Source organism: Athene noctua, chromosome 27, assembly GCF_965140245.1.
Source record: "Athene noctua chromosome 27, bAthNoc1.hap1.1, whole genome shotgun sequence".
In the NCBI taxonomy this organism is placed as follows: domain Eukaryota; kingdom Metazoa; phylum Chordata; class Aves; order Strigiformes; family Strigidae; genus Athene; species Athene noctua.
Window position 1 is genome coordinate 7,651,716 of NC_134063.1, and position 16,560 is coordinate 7,668,275.

Here is a 16,560-nt window from a genome sequence, read left to right on the forward strand (position 1 = left end):
TCTCGTCCCCGATCCCCCCAGACCCCCATCCCGGCTCCCCGGGCCCCGGGGGGGGCTCAGCGCCCCGAGAGGGGCCGGGGGCGGCGGGGCGGGGCGGGGCGGGGGGCGGCGGGGAGGAAGGCGAGGAGGAGGAGGAGGAGGAGGAGGAGGAGGAGGGGGCGGGGGCGGAGGAAGCCGCCGCTCCCCGCGCTCCGCCGAGGCAGGAGCATCCCGGCTCCCGGGGAGCCCCGCGGCCGCCGCCCCCGCCGCCCCCCCCGGCCCCGCGTCGCCCCGGGGCGGCCGCAGCAGAGGTGAGTGGGGGGCGGGCGGCCGCGGCTGCACAAAGGGCCGCTCCCCGCCCCCCCCCCCCGGCCCCGACCCCCGCCCGCGGCTGCGGCACCGCCGGGAGCGGCCCCGCACCCCCCCGACCCCTCCCGCGGGGAGAGCCCCGGGCTGCCCCCCCGTTAATACCCCCCCGTTAGTACCTCCCGGTTATTGCCCCCCGTCATTGCTCCCCCCGCCCCTTGCTCCATCCCCGTTATCCCCCCCCTTCCCGTTTTTTGCAGCCGGGGCTCGGTGGCAGTCTCGGGGGGCCGGGGGGTGCCCGGGGACCCCCCCTCCTCGGCTCTGCGGGCGGCACACCCCCTCCCCACGCCCTCCGCAGCGGCTTCGCCGCCTGTCGCGGTTAGTGGCCGCCTGTCGCGGTTAGTGGCCGCCTGTCGCGACAGCCGAGCCTCCGCCCCACCTGTTGTCACAGCCCCCGGCTCGGCCGGACGCCCCCGGGGTGCTGGGGGTCCCCTGGGGACAGCGGGGATGCCCGGGGGGGTCCCGGCGGGGGCAGCCCCCAGGTACCGGCAGCTTCTCCCCGGTGAGCGGCTGCCGGGGGGCGGCGGGGTCAGCCCGGGGGCTGCCCACCCCCCCCCGGAGGGCCGAGAATTGGGGTGACGCTGGTGCCCCCCGGCAGGGCAGGAGGAGCAGCCCGGCGGGACCCCGGGACCATGATCCCCCCCAAGGAGAAGGCCAGGGCCCCCAAGGACAGCATGACGCTGCTGCCCTGCTTCTACTTCGTGGAGGTGGGTGCGGGGGGGCAGAGCGGGGGGGCCCTTCCCCGGGCCCTGGGCCTGCCCCGGCGCGGAGGGGACACGGGGGCTTCGCCCCTTCCCCTTGGGGCCGCGCGACGCCGGTGCCCGTCGTGCCGGGCGGCGCGGGGGTCCCGACGCTCTCGCCCCCCCAGCTGCCCATCGTGGCCTCCTCCATCGTGACCCTCTACTTCCTGGAGCTGACGGACCTCTTCAAGCCGGCCAAGGTGGGGTTCCAGTGCTACGACCGGGCGCTCTCCATGCCCTACGTGGAGACCAACGAGGAGCTCATCCCGCTGCTCATGCTGCTCAGCCTGGCCTTCGCCGCGCCCGCCGCCTCGGTGCGTCCCGGGCTCGTCCCGCTGCCGGGGGGCCAGGACGGAGCCTGCCCGGGGCGGGCGCTTGGGCTCCTGGACTCCCCTGGGCGCCGGGGACCGGTGCGGGGAGCCTGGCAGTGCCCTGCGCCCCCAGGGCGGCCCCCCCATCCCCGCGGGGCAGCACCCCCTGAGCCGCCGGTTCCTCCCCAGATCATGGTCGGGGAGGGCATCGTGTACTGCCTGCAGTCCCGGCTGAAGGGACGCGCGGGGGCCGAGGGCAGCATTAACGCCGGGGGCTGCAACTTCAACTCCTTCCTGCGCCGGACCGTGAGGTTTGTGGGTACGTTGTGGCACAGCCCGGGCAGGAGCCCTGCCCGCCGCGGGGGCTGGGCCGTGGGGGCACCCCGGGTGCGATAGCAGGAACACACGGGCCCCCCCAGACCCCGCGCTGGGCCCTTCCCAGCCCCCGGCCGCCCCGTGTGGTGCGGGCTGAGCGGCTCCTGCCACCCCCAGGGGTCCACGTGTTCGGGCTCTGTGCCACGGCCCTGGTGACGGACGTCATCCAGCTGGCCACCGGCTACCACGCGCCCTTCTTCCTGACCGTCTGCAAGCCCAACTACACGCTGCTGGGCACCCCCTGCGACGCCAACCCCTACATCACCCAGGACATCTGCTCGGGCGTGGACAAGCACGCCATCCTCTCCGCCAGGTACGTGCCGAGGGGGAGACCCGCGCCGCGGCCCCGACCCTCCCGCCCCGTCCCAACTGCCCCCTCCCGTCTCCCCCGCAGGAAAACTTTCCCGTCCCAGCACGCAACACTCTCGGCTTTCGCCGCCGTCTACGTGTCGGTGAGTTCCCGGCTCTCGGCCCCACGTGCGCCGGCTCGGGGCAGCCCACGGCGTCGCCCCTGCGCGCTCGGGCCCGGCAGTTCCCCGCGCAGGTCGCTGCGTGGCCGGGGGCTGGGGGGGCCGTGCTGCCGTGGTGGCAGCGGGTGCTGGTGCCACGAGCCGGGACTAACAGCTGCTTCCCGCCCCGTCGTCGCCGCCGTCAGATGTATTTCAATTCCATCATCTCGGACAGCACCAAACTCCTCAAGCCCATCCTGGTCTTCGCCTTCGCCATCGCCGCCGGCATCTGCGGCTTGACCCAGATCACGCAGTACCGCAGCCACCCCGCCGACGTCTACGTGGGCTTCCTGATCGGCTCCGGCATCGCTGCCTACCTGGTGGGTGCTGGTCCCCGCCCTCGGGGCGGCCGCGGTGCCTCGGGAGGGGAAGGACCCTCGGCGCAGGCCGCGGCCCCCGGGGCTGGGCTGACCCCGCGCGCCCCTCCCGCAGGCTTACCACGCCGTCGGCAACTTCCGCGCCCCGACCGAGAGGGTCCCGGCGCCGGCGCCGGCCAAGGACGCGCTGCGGGCGCTGACGCAGCGGGGCCACGACTCCGTGTACCACCAGAACAAGTCGGTGAGCACCGATGAGCTAAACCCGCAGACGCGGCTGGAGGAGGCGGCGCGGCCGGTGCCGCGGGAGAAGAACTCCCTGGGCAGCCTGAAGCGGGCCAGTGTGGACGTGGACCTGCTGGCCCCCCGCAGCCCCATGGGCAAGGAGAACATGGTGACCTTCAGCAACACCCTGCCCCGCGTCAACACCCCCTCCATGGACGACCCTGCGCGGCGCCACATGACGATCCACGTCCCCGTGGACGCCTCCCGCTCCAAGCAGCTCATCACCGAGTGGAAGCAGAAGTCGCTGGAGGGCCGGAGCATGACTCTGGCTGAGGAGGCGGCGCCGGGCCGGGGCGCGGGGGACGCCAGCGAGGACGTGCCCCCCTCCCTCTACCCCACGGTGCAAGCGCGCTCGGCCGAGCGGGCGGCCATGGGGCCCCGGGTCCTCATCCAGCCCCGGCCGGGCGCCTCGCAGCTGGTGCACATCCCCGAGGAGAGCCAGGCGGGCGCCGGCGGCGTGGCCAGCGGAGGGGCGGCCGTGCGGGCCAAGTGGGTGATGGTGGCGGAGAAGGGGGGGGCGCAGCGGGTGGCCAACCCCCCGCGCCTGATGCAGGTCATCGCCATGTCCAAGCAGCAGAGCATCGTCTCCGTCACCCCCAAGCACTCGGAGACGTCGTCGTCGTCCACCAGCTCCGACTCCTCGCAGTACCGCTCGCCCTCGGAGCGGGACAGCTCCAGCATCATCACCATCGACGCCCATGCCCCCCACCACCCCGTCGTCCACCTCTCCGCCGGCAACGGGCCCTGGGAGTGGAAGTCGGGGCCGAAGGGGCCGGAGGGTCCGGACGCCTACGAGCTGGGCGAGCTGGGGAAGGATTTCCGCGGCTTCCGCCCGGCCAAGAGCGCCGGCGTCTCCCCTGGCTCCTCCGTCAGCGACATGGAGCAGGACGAGCCGCGCTACGGCAGCCTGGCCGCCATCCCGGGGGCGGCGGGGGGCGGCGGGGAGCGGGGGGACGCCCCCCCTGAAGGGCTGCTGGGCACGGCCAGCCGGGAGTCCACGCTGCGGAGGAAGCCGGCCGAGAGGGACGGGCAGGTGGACAGCGAGGTGGACCACTACTACAAGAAGATGCAAGCCAGCCGGAGGTTTAAGGACTGAACCCCTCAGGCTTCCCTGCGCCCGGCCCCCCGCTCCCCTGCCCCAGCTCGGGGGGGCTGGGGGGGGTGTGGGTGTGATGCCGGGGTCCCTCTCTGCTGGGGGGGCATCAGGACGGGGCTGTCTTTGGCATCGGGGTGACTGAGCGACACAAGGACGCGGCAGCGCGTGGTCACACCGGCCCCTGAGCCAGCCAAGACGTGTGGGGGGGGCCCTCCCCACGCGGGACCCCGCTCCCACCCAGGCAACTGGGCGGGCTCGGGGGGGGGGGGCTCTGCTCTCTGCTCCGTCCTGGTCCACGGGGCTGGGCAGCTCCAAGCACTTTTGACTTTCTTTTTCTCTCTAACACAGGTGCTGACATTTCTGAGGGGTTAATTTATTCCAGCTCTGGAAGTGTGAGATGGTGCTGAAGGGCTTCAGGGGGGCTGGGGTGGGGGGGCTGCTGTGGGGCAACGGGTCCTGGCTCACGTGGGGCTTTGTGGCCGTTGGGGGTCCGGCGAGAGGTGCAGGAGGGTTTGTCACAGACCCCCATCCTGCGCCACTGGTCTGTGCTGGGGAGGACGGGGTGGGGGCGCGGTGCCGGGGGGGGTTTGCCCAGGCTCTGGGCGTGGAGGCTGTAAATACTGCACGGGCTGAAGTAAAGGGTGGGTGTTGGGGTGGGGGCGCGGGGCCTGGGGGCTGCCAGGGCTGTCGTGGGGGGGAGCCGGGGTTGAGCTCTGTCCCCAGGAGCAGCGGCCCAGGGCTGGGGACCGAGGTTTGGGGGGCGGCGGGGGGGTGTGGGGGGGCTCCAGGCTGTGAACGCATCTGTTGGGCAACGGCTGGAGCTGCTGTGGTTTGAAAAGCAAATAAAGACGTGGATGTTCCCCGGCTGGGCTCCTTCGCTGGGGCGGGGGGCTGCTGGTCCCACGGCTGCTGGGGGGGGGGCAGGACCAGGGGCAGGCAAGGGCCGAGGTCTGACGGCCGGGAGGGCCCCAGCGCTGCCAAGGGCCGGGGATTCCGGCAGCGGCGTGAGCGGGGGGGTCCCTGCCTGGGCCGAGCCGCCCGATGGCAGGGGAGGGTGTGATGCTGCTAACGCAGGGTGTGACCCCCCCACCCCCTTCTTCCTCGGGAGAAACAGCCACTCAGAGCCCCCACCCCTCCAAAACGGGCTCGGGATCCTTCTCCCCTCCCCATGGGCCACGTTAAGCCCCGGGGATGAGGGGCCCAGTGCCCCGAGACCCCCCCGCTGCAGTTTCCCACCGTGTTGTCGTGGCAACGCAGGATCCGGCACCGCGCTGGGCAAGCGAGTGCCACCGCCAGCAGCGGCTCAGCCCCGGGCCCGGGGACCCCCGGCTGGTGCTTTGTCCTCCCGCGAGAACGGCGCCGCCGCCAGCGAGCCCCGGGGGCGAGGACGCCCGAGGGCGGGGGCCGGTGCTGACACTCGGAGACCTCGCTCAGGGTCCCCCCGTGCCGCCGCCTCCCCCAGACCCGTCCCCGTAGGGTGGTGGCGAAACCCCGTGTGACCCGGCCCTGGCGTGACCGAGCACCCGCTCCCGCCTGCGGGGCGCGTAAAGAACCCCGGGGCCGGGGCCAGCCGGGGGAGCGGGGACAGCGTCGGGCAGAAGAGGAGGGAGCAAAGCCGGGGCGCTCTCGTGGCGGGCAGAGGCTCCGAGGGGCGGCCGGCCGGGGCACGCTGGCAGCTGGGCTAGCAGCCCCTCACCCCGGCTTGCCCGGTGCCTGGAGCAGCCCCAAAACCGTCCTGGTTTCAGCACCCCCGGAGCACCGCGGAGCCGAGGCTGGTTTTGCTCCGCAGCTGCCACCGAGCGGGGCCGAGCCCCGCGGGTCCGTCCCGTGCCCCCCCCGGGCTCAGGGCGAGCGCCGGTGGCACCAAACTGCCGCCGCAATTGGATTAGCAGCGGATATCCCCGACCTCCGCCCGGCAAACATACGGATCATCCGGCATCACCCTGCGCGGGCGCTGGAAAAGCCACCCGGGGATTAGCGGGGGGATTGCCGGCAGCAGCTCGGGGCGTGGGGGCTGCGGCGGGGGCACCCCTGGGTGGCATCTGCGCGGTGAATGGGTTGGGGGGGGCACAGTGCTGCACCCAGCCTGGGCGCGGGTGACGCGGGGAGATGGAGCCGCTGGCGAGGCCCCGACGCCGTGCTCCGGCACCCCCGGGGGGGGATGCGGGGGTCACACCCCCCAGTTCCAGGCCGCCGCTCTCACGGCGCGTTGCGGTGAGCGATGGCGTCACACGCCGCTTCCCGCTGCCTCGGACTCAGCGGTTTCCATGGCAACTGCCAGCCCGGGTCCTCCAGCCCCCCGGGCAGCCCCCCCGGCAGCCGCCGCTGCATCGCTTGGGGTCCCACGGGGCCTGGGAGGGAGCGGGACCATCCTCATCCTCATCCTCATCGCCCCGAACCCCACCCTCGCCCACGGCAGGCGGGGGCAGAGGCCGGGTCCCCCCCCCCGACACCACGGGCAGGGGCCCGGCTGGAAGCTGCAGCGGGGGCTCTGTGAGAGCAGCTCGGCCCCGCGGGGTTGAGGTGCCAGCGGCCGCGACACTCCCAGGGGACGGGCAGGGACGGACAGGGACAGACAGGGACGGGCAGGGACAGACAGGGACAGACAGGGACGGACAGGGACAGGCAGGGACGGACAGGGACGGACAGGGACAGGCAGGGACGGGCAGGGACGGGCCGTGGGGCCTGACCCAGCTCCCCCGGGCACGGGCTTCATCCAGGACCCTGCCCCGGGGCAGCGGGGGGCCGGGGAGCGGTGACCCCCCCTTTTCACCTGGGCCACCCTCTGCCAGGAGCCCCCGGGTGTCCCCGTGACCCCCCGGCTCCGGACCAGAAGGACCCAACTTGGTGACAAAGGGCTCAGCCCAGCGGCTGCCCCCACTGCCCCCCTTTGCTTTATTTGCCCCCCGGGCAGGGGCACCCGCTCTGACCCCGCTCTGGCTGCGGGGGGGGGGGGGGGGGGGGGGAGTCCCCGTCATTAACCGACCGCCAGCTGCTAATTGCTCCCGGGGTGCCCCAGGGCCCGCGGGGGGGCAGCGCGGGGCCCTGCCCCGGTGCGGGCCGGAGCGATGCCCCCCCCGGGAACGGCCCGCGGGGCCCCGCGGGCAGCTGCCGCCGTTCCCATGGCGACGCGGCCCATCACCGCGCCGGCCCCGCGGTCGATGCTGGCGTTGCCGGCAGCAGAGGGGGGAGGCCGCAATTACCGCGCCAGGCGGCTAATTAGCAATTCATTACTTGTCCGAGAGGGACAGGGGCGGGGGCACCGGGAGCCCGCGCTGCAGCCGCCCCCCCGCGCCTTCCACCGGCAGGTCCGGGCCTCGGCGGAAGGAGAAAAATGAGAAACGGGTCCTCGGCGCTTCCCCCCCCGTTCCGTGAACCCCCCCGGCGCTGCCCGGGGGGGGCGGTGTTCCCCCTCCCCCGGCCTGCACCAGCCCCTTTCCCAGCCAAGGGGAGCAGCGGATGCTGGTTTGGCGCTGGGGGGACACACACTCCCCCTCGTCACCAGGAAGGGGCCGAAGCGAACCCGGAGCGATGAACGTGCCCGTTGCTGGGGGGGGGCAGCGGGGGGGCAGCTGCTCCAAAGGCTGCCAGGGGAGAACGGAGATCCGAGGCTGGGGGAGAGCAGCACCCCCGGGGCAGCGAGGGGCCCCCCAGCACCTCTCCCTGCCCCACAGGAGTTCCAGAGGCAGGCGGGGGGGGGGCTCTGGGACCTGCGGGTCCCCCTCAGGGAACCTTCATTCTGTGGGAGTTTTAACCGCCTCAGCCCGCGGGTGAGAATCCCAAACCCCGCAGAGTCACCCCCAGCCCCGGGAGCACCCCCCCGAGCCCCCACCCGCCCCACTCCAGCCCTGGCACGTCTACAGCACGAAACCACAGAGAGTATTACATGTTGGACTGGAAAGGGGGTTATTCCATGGATATTAGCTGGAATATATGGAAAGTTTAGGAACATGAAGTAAAAAAAAAAAAAAAGGTGTGGGAGGGTGACAAAGGCAGAGCGTGAGCGAGGGCCCAACAACCTCCTACCTCCGAGCGCGGGGAGCGGGTCCCCCGCGGCCGCCCCTCGGCACACAGACGCCGACAGGACAAACTCTGCCAGCCCAGAGGTATGTAAGAGTCAAAGTTACATAAAATGAGGCAGCTGAAATTACATTAGGAGGAAAAATCAGAAGCAAAATAGGCACAATAAAAAGATAGGAAAATCAGAAGCAAAGAATACAGAAGAAATTTATTGAAAGCACAAGTACAGACTGGGCAATAACTGCTTTCTACAATCTGAACAGTAAATAATGGAGCTACAGAAAGGTACAAAGGTTGTTATAAAATAGTTTTAATTTCTTTTCTTTTTGCATTACAAACATTCTTTGAAAGAGGCAATGGAATTCTGATGTTGTGTATGCTTACCCTCCCCACCCCACCTTCCACAATACTGAACCTGTAATAGCTGTTATCAAAATATACAATACATCTGTTCACCATAAAAAACTGGGTTTTGCTGCCCCCTCATGTCTTACAACAGGTATAAAAAAATTATAAATATGTACACCCTTTTGTTACTCACATTCTTTACATGCAGACACAGGGATCCAAAGGAAAACCCCCAACTGCCTGGGTTCCGGGTTACCTCCATTAATGCGCTCGCGTTTTGCAGAGCGGACCCAGCCCGGGGCCACCAGGTCAGTGCCCGTGGCCACCGGGCAGGTCTCGCTCCGTGAGCCCCTGCCCAGCGTCCCGGCCTGAACCCGAGCGCCCTCAAGGTCAAGGGCGGGCGCTCGCTGGGGGGCACCGGCCGTGCCCCCCGCCCAGGAGGAGCGGGTTTGTCACTGGGGGAGGGAGAGGAGCCAACTACCTCTAGTTGACAACAACTACCACGACACCTGAACTCGCCCTCCTGGCCGCGGGTCGGGGGCTCCGAGCGGGAGGTAACACCCGGGCTGGGCTCCCGGGGGCTGGTTCCGCGCCCCCGGGCACAGAGCGGAGCCCGAGGCAGACGCGGGTCCCCACCTCCTGCCAGCAACCCAAGCTGGACCCTCACTCAGACCTCACACGCTTCTCCAGCAGAATTCACACCCTCGAGAGTTCAGGGAGGAACTAAGAAAAGTTAAGACTTTCCGAACACTCAGTGCTAGGCAAGTCGAGAGCTCCCACACTAAGCAAGGAAATCGTAACTTGCAACACTAAGACAATTAAAAAACAAACTTTGGTCCACAATTTGCAGAAAAACCCTGAAAAAAAGTACAAGATTCTTGTTATTTTGCATCCGAACAGGTTGCAGGTTAGAGGGAAATGTAAGGCAACATCAGATTACACAAATAGAAGGCAGAATGGCCCAGGAAAGCATTGTAAGCCAGAAAAAAATAAATGGTTGTATCATGGGGAAAAACCAATCCGCTGCGTTCTACGTTGTTTAATAAATTCCCTTCCTGTAACTTAGAAGATCTGGGCTTATAGGTTAAAAAGGTGAGAACTTTAACCTGGGTCATTTACTTCGATTCACAAGCTATTTGTGCTCGTTTTCTCAAACACTTTGCTTCGTGTTTTACCAATTTTGTTACGTTACTCATCCTCAGTCATGACCTCAGCCTGGTAACTAAATTCCTGCCCTACAGTTTCAATTACCAAAAAAAAAAAAAAGAAAGTACAGTATACAAGGGTAATACCACAAAGGAGTAAATTTAGATTACGTTTATACCATCTTATCATTCTATAAAAAGGTACTTAAACTATTTCTTTTGCATATAAAGAGATTAGAATATTTGGTCAACTGGAAATATTGCTAGGCACAGATGACAGCAACGGCATCAAAAAGTATAATACAAGAATTAAATCAAAAAGCTCAAATGCTGAAGACATGCTATAAGAATGATGGCAGAGCTACATTGGTCTTGTTAATCTCAAATTAGGGGCACGAAGGTGACTCACATGAACACCTTTCTAAACGTGGGATATCTGATAATTCTTCAAATCCTAGCCAAGTATTTAGAGATATATATATATACACACACAATTTCGACAAACTTAATGATTCGTCTTCACAAGTGTCCAACAGTGGTTAATTTTGTCTCTTGATCAATGCTCTTGCGAAGGGCAGAGCCTGTGACTTGCTACGGACAAGGGAATGTGACTCGGTCTCGGGAACGTTTCCCCACCCAGACCCCTCTGCTCGCTCTGAACGTTACGGACAAAGGATCTGAAGTAACTCCCGCTGGACAGTTTGCAGATGGCAAGAAGCCACAAGCACACCGGGAAGTGGCATGAAGACACACGGTACTGTGCAGATTGCGACATTTCACAGACAGTGGGAACAACTGCCTGAAGAGTCAAAGCCCAATATTTTCTTTATCCACTTTGCCAGCTTCACTCGTCCTTGGCTCCCAGGCGATCCGGCAAGCCGGAGCTCGCTCCTCCCTCAACTCCCCCAATCCACTCCCTGCAGCTCCGATGTTTCCCCCAAAGACGTAAAGTTAAGGCACAGGACAGCAGATGCACAGTTAAGGGAGGATCAATGCGACTTATTTTTGTGCTGGGTGAGTTGGGAGCTCCTGTACAACATGCATTTTGCAAAATCCTGACTCAAAGGCCCTAAAGTGAATTTACACAGTGGTTTTAGGTCTTTCAAGGCATGGATGGGTAAAGAAAATAAAAAAGGCATCAATGTGAAACCTGATAAAACTTGTTAGGATCTGCTTTTTTGGGGGGGAGGAGCAGGAAGGGAGGGGAATTTCCCAGAGCAGGTTCCAAAGTGTAAACTTTAACTTGTGATTTTTATTTGAACAGTCAAGATTGTTACCCATCACCGCAAGGTTAGCAATATGAATTAGAATTTTTTTTTTTTCTAAAAACTGGTAAACTGATTTCTCTTTAAAAAAATAAAATCTCTGGTCTTTTAAGGTCACTTCAGCTGCATTTTTAATGTGGCTTTTTTTCTGGAATGATGGAAGTTGAAACCCTAGTGTTCAGCCTTTTAAAGCCAAGGCTGAACACAAGAGGTTTTTAAGTCAAGTCCATTTTGTCTCACGCCTTCCAAAGCTTTAAATGGTGGACTTCGAGAAGGACACACGCAGGTGATTATTCTCACCCAGGTCATGATTATGGAGGTCAATGAGTGATTGAATGGCTTCTTCCACAGAGCCCATCTGGATCAGAGCCATTTTACGGTCCTTCCTGGCAAGACAGAAGTTGCAGTCGCAGTCAGTACCACTGCATGCAGAGTTCCCCCAGCTCCGCCCAAGTTTGCTTATCCAGCACTCAACAAGGCAGCAGAAAGCCAACTACCCGGGTGACCGCATGTCCTTTCTCCTCCTGGGGAAGAGTACATCTACACCATAAACACACACAGCCGATCCGCACTCGGCTACCTCAGGTTTCTTCAACTCGTGCTCACCACGTGCTCAATGCAGGGTTACTCTGGAATTCCTCATTCCAGAGTCAAATACTGTACTAGTGATGATTCTGCTCGCCTTTCACTGAGCCCGAGCTGGAACTCCATCAGAACTAAGTGCTTCTGCCCTTCTCATATGGAAAAGCCCAGTGTAAGGACAGGACATAAGAGAAAACACTTACTGGAAGAATTTGAATCCTTTGACCATCCCGCCATTGGCTGAAAACAACATCTTAAGGTCTTCTTCATTTACTGAAGGTCTGAAACAAACAGTTTTTCAGGTCAAAGGTACATTGGCAGACTAAATTGATCTCTAAAAACCAATCCTCAGTCTTTTCTCAATCTTCTACCAGTAGCTTCCCAGACAGGAAAGGCCGAGGACAGGAAGATGGCCACGCTGCCTCCTGCTAGCAGCAAAGCGCTGACAGCATCTACCCTCACACCAGATCTGCAGACACTGTCTGCTCGGCCACACGGGACCCCCCCCCACCCCCACCCCGCAGATACTTACGGAATATTGGACAGATGAAGAGTGGCAGAAGGGGGAAAGATGTTTTGGAAATTTTTGGAGCCTGGTTTCTTGAAGCGATGTAGAGGAGAATTCCCGTAGTCCTTAGTCAGCCCCCGGTCCTCCTGCTCCTCGCGGGGAAGCTGCACTGTCTGGTGCTTGGACAACGTGATACGGATGGGCTTCCCGTGAAGCTTCTGACCATTCAAATGGCTCATGCCTGCGAGGGTTGGAGACAGCGCTGACTGCCGTGCCACTTCACACCCCGTTCAGACATTTAAACCAAAGCTTCGTTTTCCCTCAGTCCTCCCCTGCGCAGACAGCACCCCCCAGGACGGCAGGAACCGTCCCTCCGCCTCAGTGGAGCGTTTCCTCCCTTCTCCCTCCAGGTTCTCTCACAAAACGAGCCGTTCCTTCTCCAGGGCCGCCCCCAAACCCACGCTACACAGAGGCAAACAATTAAGTGCACAGACACATTCAGGTTGTGGAAGAGAAGGTACCAATATTAAAGCTTTAGTTACCCATTAGCTCTCTTAATGCTACCAGTCTGATACTTTTGAGCTTGCTTACCAAGCTGGGCCTGGTTTCCATCAGCCATCTGAACTAGGGCATTCTCTCTCTTATTAAATAAAATCTTCACCCTCTGCACATCACCGTAGACTCCTTCAAAAAGTGAGGAAACAAGAACAGTCTTAGGTAGGGGAAAACAAATGAAGTCTCATCCAACTTAACACTAGCTAATCAATCCAACAGCAAAAACATTCATTCACAACCAGAACTGATCTCATTCCAACCATGGTTACTTATTCTGCTCTAATTAAGGAAAATTCTTATATAGCAGAATAATAATGGAACAATACATTAAAGAAAAGACACTGGGTTTCAGCAAAAAGCAAAAAAATCTTACTGCCAGAAGACTGGACAATTTAGCATGCTATCACAATTTAAAACTCTTATAAAAGACATGCAAAGCAATAAACCATGCATAACTGAACATAAAATAAAGGCAAACTAAATTAAATAGCAAACTAAGTAAACAATGTAAAAATGAAATTATGCATTCAAAAAAATGGCAAACTGCAAACTGTACATTTTTGAAGTATCAAAAAAAGTAATCTCAAATAAATGAAAAACAAGGTAATAAAAAGTGTGAATAATAACATACCGAAAAGAATAAAGAGGCATTGGGGTGTAACTCTCTTTAGAGAACAGCAGAGCAAGGCAGCGGAGGGACAGGGAAGAGGTAAGGAATCGAAGGGGAGAGCGAGGTTGCACAAATCGTCCACAACGAGGAAGGGCAGAGTCCCCGCAGGAAATGGCGAAATTGGTTGATGGATGATGAAGTTTTCAAGATGGTTAATATTGAAGGGCAGGTTGGTTTCCGAAGAGCAGGGTTTTTTTGGTTTGTTTTTTTTTTTTTTTGGAAGGGGAATGTTTTTATTTTTTTGTTTCAAGCAACAACAGGAAGCAGAAGTACCGTGCAGTCAGTTGGCAAAGAAATTCCGGATCAGGGGAAGAAAAAAAATTCAGGGATGGGGAGAAAAGAAAAAAGTAGCAAAAAACACAGGTCAGTAAATACATAAGGAAATATGTAGTGTTCCATCAGTCAGATTTATAGAATTCTACATACAATAACTTGTTTACAGAAACAGTTAATAGGTTTTACCTAGTGGAACACAATGATAAAGAAAAGGCATTTTTACTTAAGATATACAAAGGAGTAAGAGACAGTATCACAGCAGAGTGACTTCTGTGGGCTTTAACGCTCACCTCAACCGCAATGGGTTCCCCGGGATTCGACTACAAAAATTTTCTCCCATTACAAGAATTTCTTTGAAGAAATGATTTCCTGGCTCCAGCCAGACGTGGCTGCTGTTGGGCCGGCGAGCAGCCCCAGCCCGGAGGGCAGCCTGGGCCCTGGGAGCCACAGCGGGGCCGACAACGCCCGCTGCCTTGGAAGCCAACGACTACGGGGGCGAGCGGCCGCCCATCTGGAGAGGTCTGTTCCCCTCCACCTCCGTGCCTTGACCTCGCCATGGGAGAGCCCCAACCTGCAGTTACTCCGCCAGGAAAGCCCCTCTGCTCCCAGTGACACCAACTGGGCACGCAGGGAGGGGGCTGCAGCCCAGCCCAGCCCAAGCCAAGCTGCACAGGCTGCTTCCACTCGTCATGGAAAGGAAAAAAGGAGCAATTTCAGTTTCCATGATTGTGATTCAGAAAAAAAACAAACCGACTTACACACCATCACGGAATAGTCACTCTAGAGAAATACTGTCTCTTAACTATCTGGTTGTGGCACAGGTAAGTTTCTACAACACTGATTACACAGGCAAATGGAAAAAGTTTCAGGTCTGTTAGTTCACAGCTTCAGTACAAGTATCAAAGTCTCTCTAGCCCAAAGATAAGCTGGATGGATAGTGAAGAGCTCATCAAAAACACAAGGCATGAAATAACTGCTTGCTCCTACTTAAAGGAGAACCGTGCACACCGTTCAGACTGCTCAGAGCCGTGAACACCTGCAGACTGAACAGAGGTACAGCACAGCCCCTGGTCCTGCCACCGCCGCCCGGATGGCGCGACACCCCCCCAAGAACACGGGCGTGGGGGCCTCGCGCTGCTCCGGGACCACGAGGGCAGCACCGCCTGCTTAAGGCTTTTGTTTGAAGGGCAAGTCATGGGACCAGAGACGACAGCTCCTGGAATGGCAGAGGAGTTCCGAGGCAGACAGAGCAACTCATCCAAACCCAAGCTGTGTCAGTCCCTGCCATTATTTCATGCCCTGGAGAAAACAGTAACGACAGATAAAAGAGTAGTCTGGGACACTGATCCAATTGGTTCGTCTCATCAAGAGTTAAACGTTTTGATCATTCATCACATCCAAGCTTCCCCTTTGATGCAAAAGAGGTTTTGTGGTTACTCTGACATCACTGTAAGTTTTATAGCTTTGCAAAGTAGTATTAACTCGTGTGCAGTCCCCACCAGTTAAAGTGTTTTCAGCAGAGACTCATCACACTCTACTGCACACACTAGATTCTACACTTTCAATCCAACAAAGAGCCAAAAAGCTGACTGCAGAAAAATCCAAGATACCCGTATAAATCCTCTTATGATGCTCTTTCATTAAAGATAATTTTTGTTCAAATATATTACTTGCTTTATTTTTTAAAGAAACCCAAATATTTCAACTCACTAAGTTAAGTGGAATTGAAAATGTAAACTGTGAGCTGTTAAGGGGTTTAGCTAAGGGAAAACTTCCAGGAATCTTGGAAAGGGAAAATGTGCAAGCACATGGCAGAGGAAATACTGCACAGGTACAAGGTCAAGCTGGCAGGGGTCCAGACACTACACAGAAAGAGCAAAGGTCAGAATGAACTCTCTCTGTAGTTCTGAATTAATGTATTAAACTAGAACATGCTAAGGAAAAGAAAGAATGGATGTGGCTATTCTGTGACCCACGTGACACTATTCCATGGGAATGGCAGGGACACTCCAAATAAGAGGGAGGAAGGGACAGGCATTGTAGTCTTTGTGGGACAAGAGCAGGCAGGCAGCATCCTTGGCTTTGAACCAAAGAAGAGCAAGATTTTAATTTGCGCTGGACTTTTCTCATTTCCCTTCAGCAACTAGAGTACTGATCTGCTTTGAGTTTTAGAGCGGGCAGAGCACATCATCTGCTTTTCTAGTTTTGCCGTTTCCTTTAGGATACAGTAGGATTTCACTTTCAATGAGTTTCAGCACAATCTGTCTTCAGAAAGTGAAAGCAGAGGTAACAGGAAGGAGGAAAAAATAAAGTTAGGACTCCACTAACCTCAGTATTCAGATTGCTAACCAGCAGAACAGAGTTCCCTGCCCCAGTGAGGCCGGGAATGGCAATCCGTCCCGCTGCAGCCGCTGCAGCTGCTGCTGATGGGATAGCCAAAGGAGCTAGTGCTCCATGGACATTGGGAACTGACAGGCCTGGAAATTAAAGAATATTAACCAGTAAAGAAATTAACAGCACGTACTCTAGTGTATCTGCTGCACCAGAAGGGAGAACTGCACACCTGTACCATGCAAGCCATCATTCACAACAGGGACCGTGGGCTCTAGGAGCAACAGGAGCCTCCAGTTCTGGTGCTGCAGGAAATGTCACAGTTTCTAATTGGATTTGCTCTTGAAGTGCCTGGTGCTTAACAGGTGCCCCAGCACTCTCCTGCTGACTACAATATTTAGCACGTTTCACAAGAAGCGGAATCAGCACAAAGCCTCAGCACTGCTAGTGCAGGAAAGGAATCACACACGGTGCATTCGTCAGGGTCTTTCCAACCAGTGCATGCCAAAAATTCCTCAACCATGCATAGAACAACCAGATGCTGTACGTGTGCTACCACCAGCTCAGCTCTTCAAGAGCAGAGAAACGTTGAAGTTTTACTTATAGGCATTTCTAGGTTGCTCACAGTAACAGCTGGCACCTCACTGCATCAGCCCTCCAAAGGGAAGAGCCTTAGAGCTGGTAACTGATTAAATGAAATTACTTCTCAAAGCAGCATTGCCTATTTCCCCAACAGGACAGTAACAAAACATTTGACCTGTGCTTGTTTGTCATAAGCAAGGAAATTCCATCAAGTTACAAGAAAGTCAACATAGCCGGGCATGCTATGAAAAACAAAGCAAAAACCTGTTTAGTCTAGCACTCCAGTGAGCAGGTTTGTAGGTG

General features: G+C 59.0%; 2 protein-coding genes across 2 annotated transcripts in view; one reads left to right on the forward strand and one right to left on the reverse strand.

Annotated features, from left to right (window-relative positions):
* The first annotated feature begins 240 nt into the window (after positions 1 to 240).
* On the forward strand, positions 241 to 4,381 carry PLPPR3 (phospholipid phosphatase related 3). The gene is made up of 8 exons (XM_074927983.1): positions 241 to 290; positions 944 to 1,052; positions 1,214 to 1,399; positions 1,586 to 1,715; positions 1,889 to 2,084; positions 2,166 to 2,223; positions 2,427 to 2,600; positions 2,713 to 4,381. The coding sequence occupies exons 2-8, from the start codon at positions 978 to 980 to the stop codon at positions 3,973 to 3,975; spliced, it is 2,082 nt and encodes a 693-aa protein (XP_074784084.1). The 5' UTR covers positions 241 to 290; positions 944 to 977; the 3' UTR covers positions 3,976 to 4,381.
* Positions 4,382 to 8,177: 3,796 nt separating this feature from the next.
* Positions 8,178 to 16,560, reverse strand: part of PTBP1 (polypyrimidine tract binding protein 1) — a 30,823-nt gene continuing 22,440 nt past the window's right edge. The window contains exons 10-15 of the mRNA XM_074928217.1: positions 15,673 to 15,821; positions 13,030 to 13,063; positions 12,435 to 12,527; positions 11,868 to 12,084; positions 11,539 to 11,616; positions 8,178 to 11,139 (exon numbers count right to left, since the gene is read on the reverse strand). Coding sequence (XP_074784318.1) covers positions 11,007 to 11,139; positions 11,539 to 11,616; positions 11,868 to 12,084; positions 12,435 to 12,527; positions 13,030 to 13,063; positions 15,673 to 15,821 — 704 coding nt within the window. The 3' untranslated portion in view covers positions 8,178 to 11,006. The remainder of the gene's footprint in view (positions 11,140 to 11,538; positions 11,617 to 11,867; positions 12,085 to 12,434; positions 12,528 to 13,029; positions 13,064 to 15,672; positions 15,822 to 16,560) is intronic.

Excerpts from the sequence above, each read along its gene's own strand:
- PLPPR3 (XM_074927983.1), top strand. The coding sequence starts at position 978 with ATGATCCCCCCCAAGGAGAAGGCCAGGGCCCCCAAGGACAGCATGACG. Across the intron at positions 2,085-2,165 it reads CACGCCATCCTCTCCGCCAG|GAAAACTTTCCCGTCCCAGC; the intron begins GTACGTGCCGAG and ends TCTCCCCCGCAG. Across the intron at positions 2,224-2,426 it reads TCGCCGCCGTCTACGTGTCG|ATGTATTTCAATTCCATCAT; the intron begins GTGAGTTCCCGG and ends CGCCGCCGTCAG.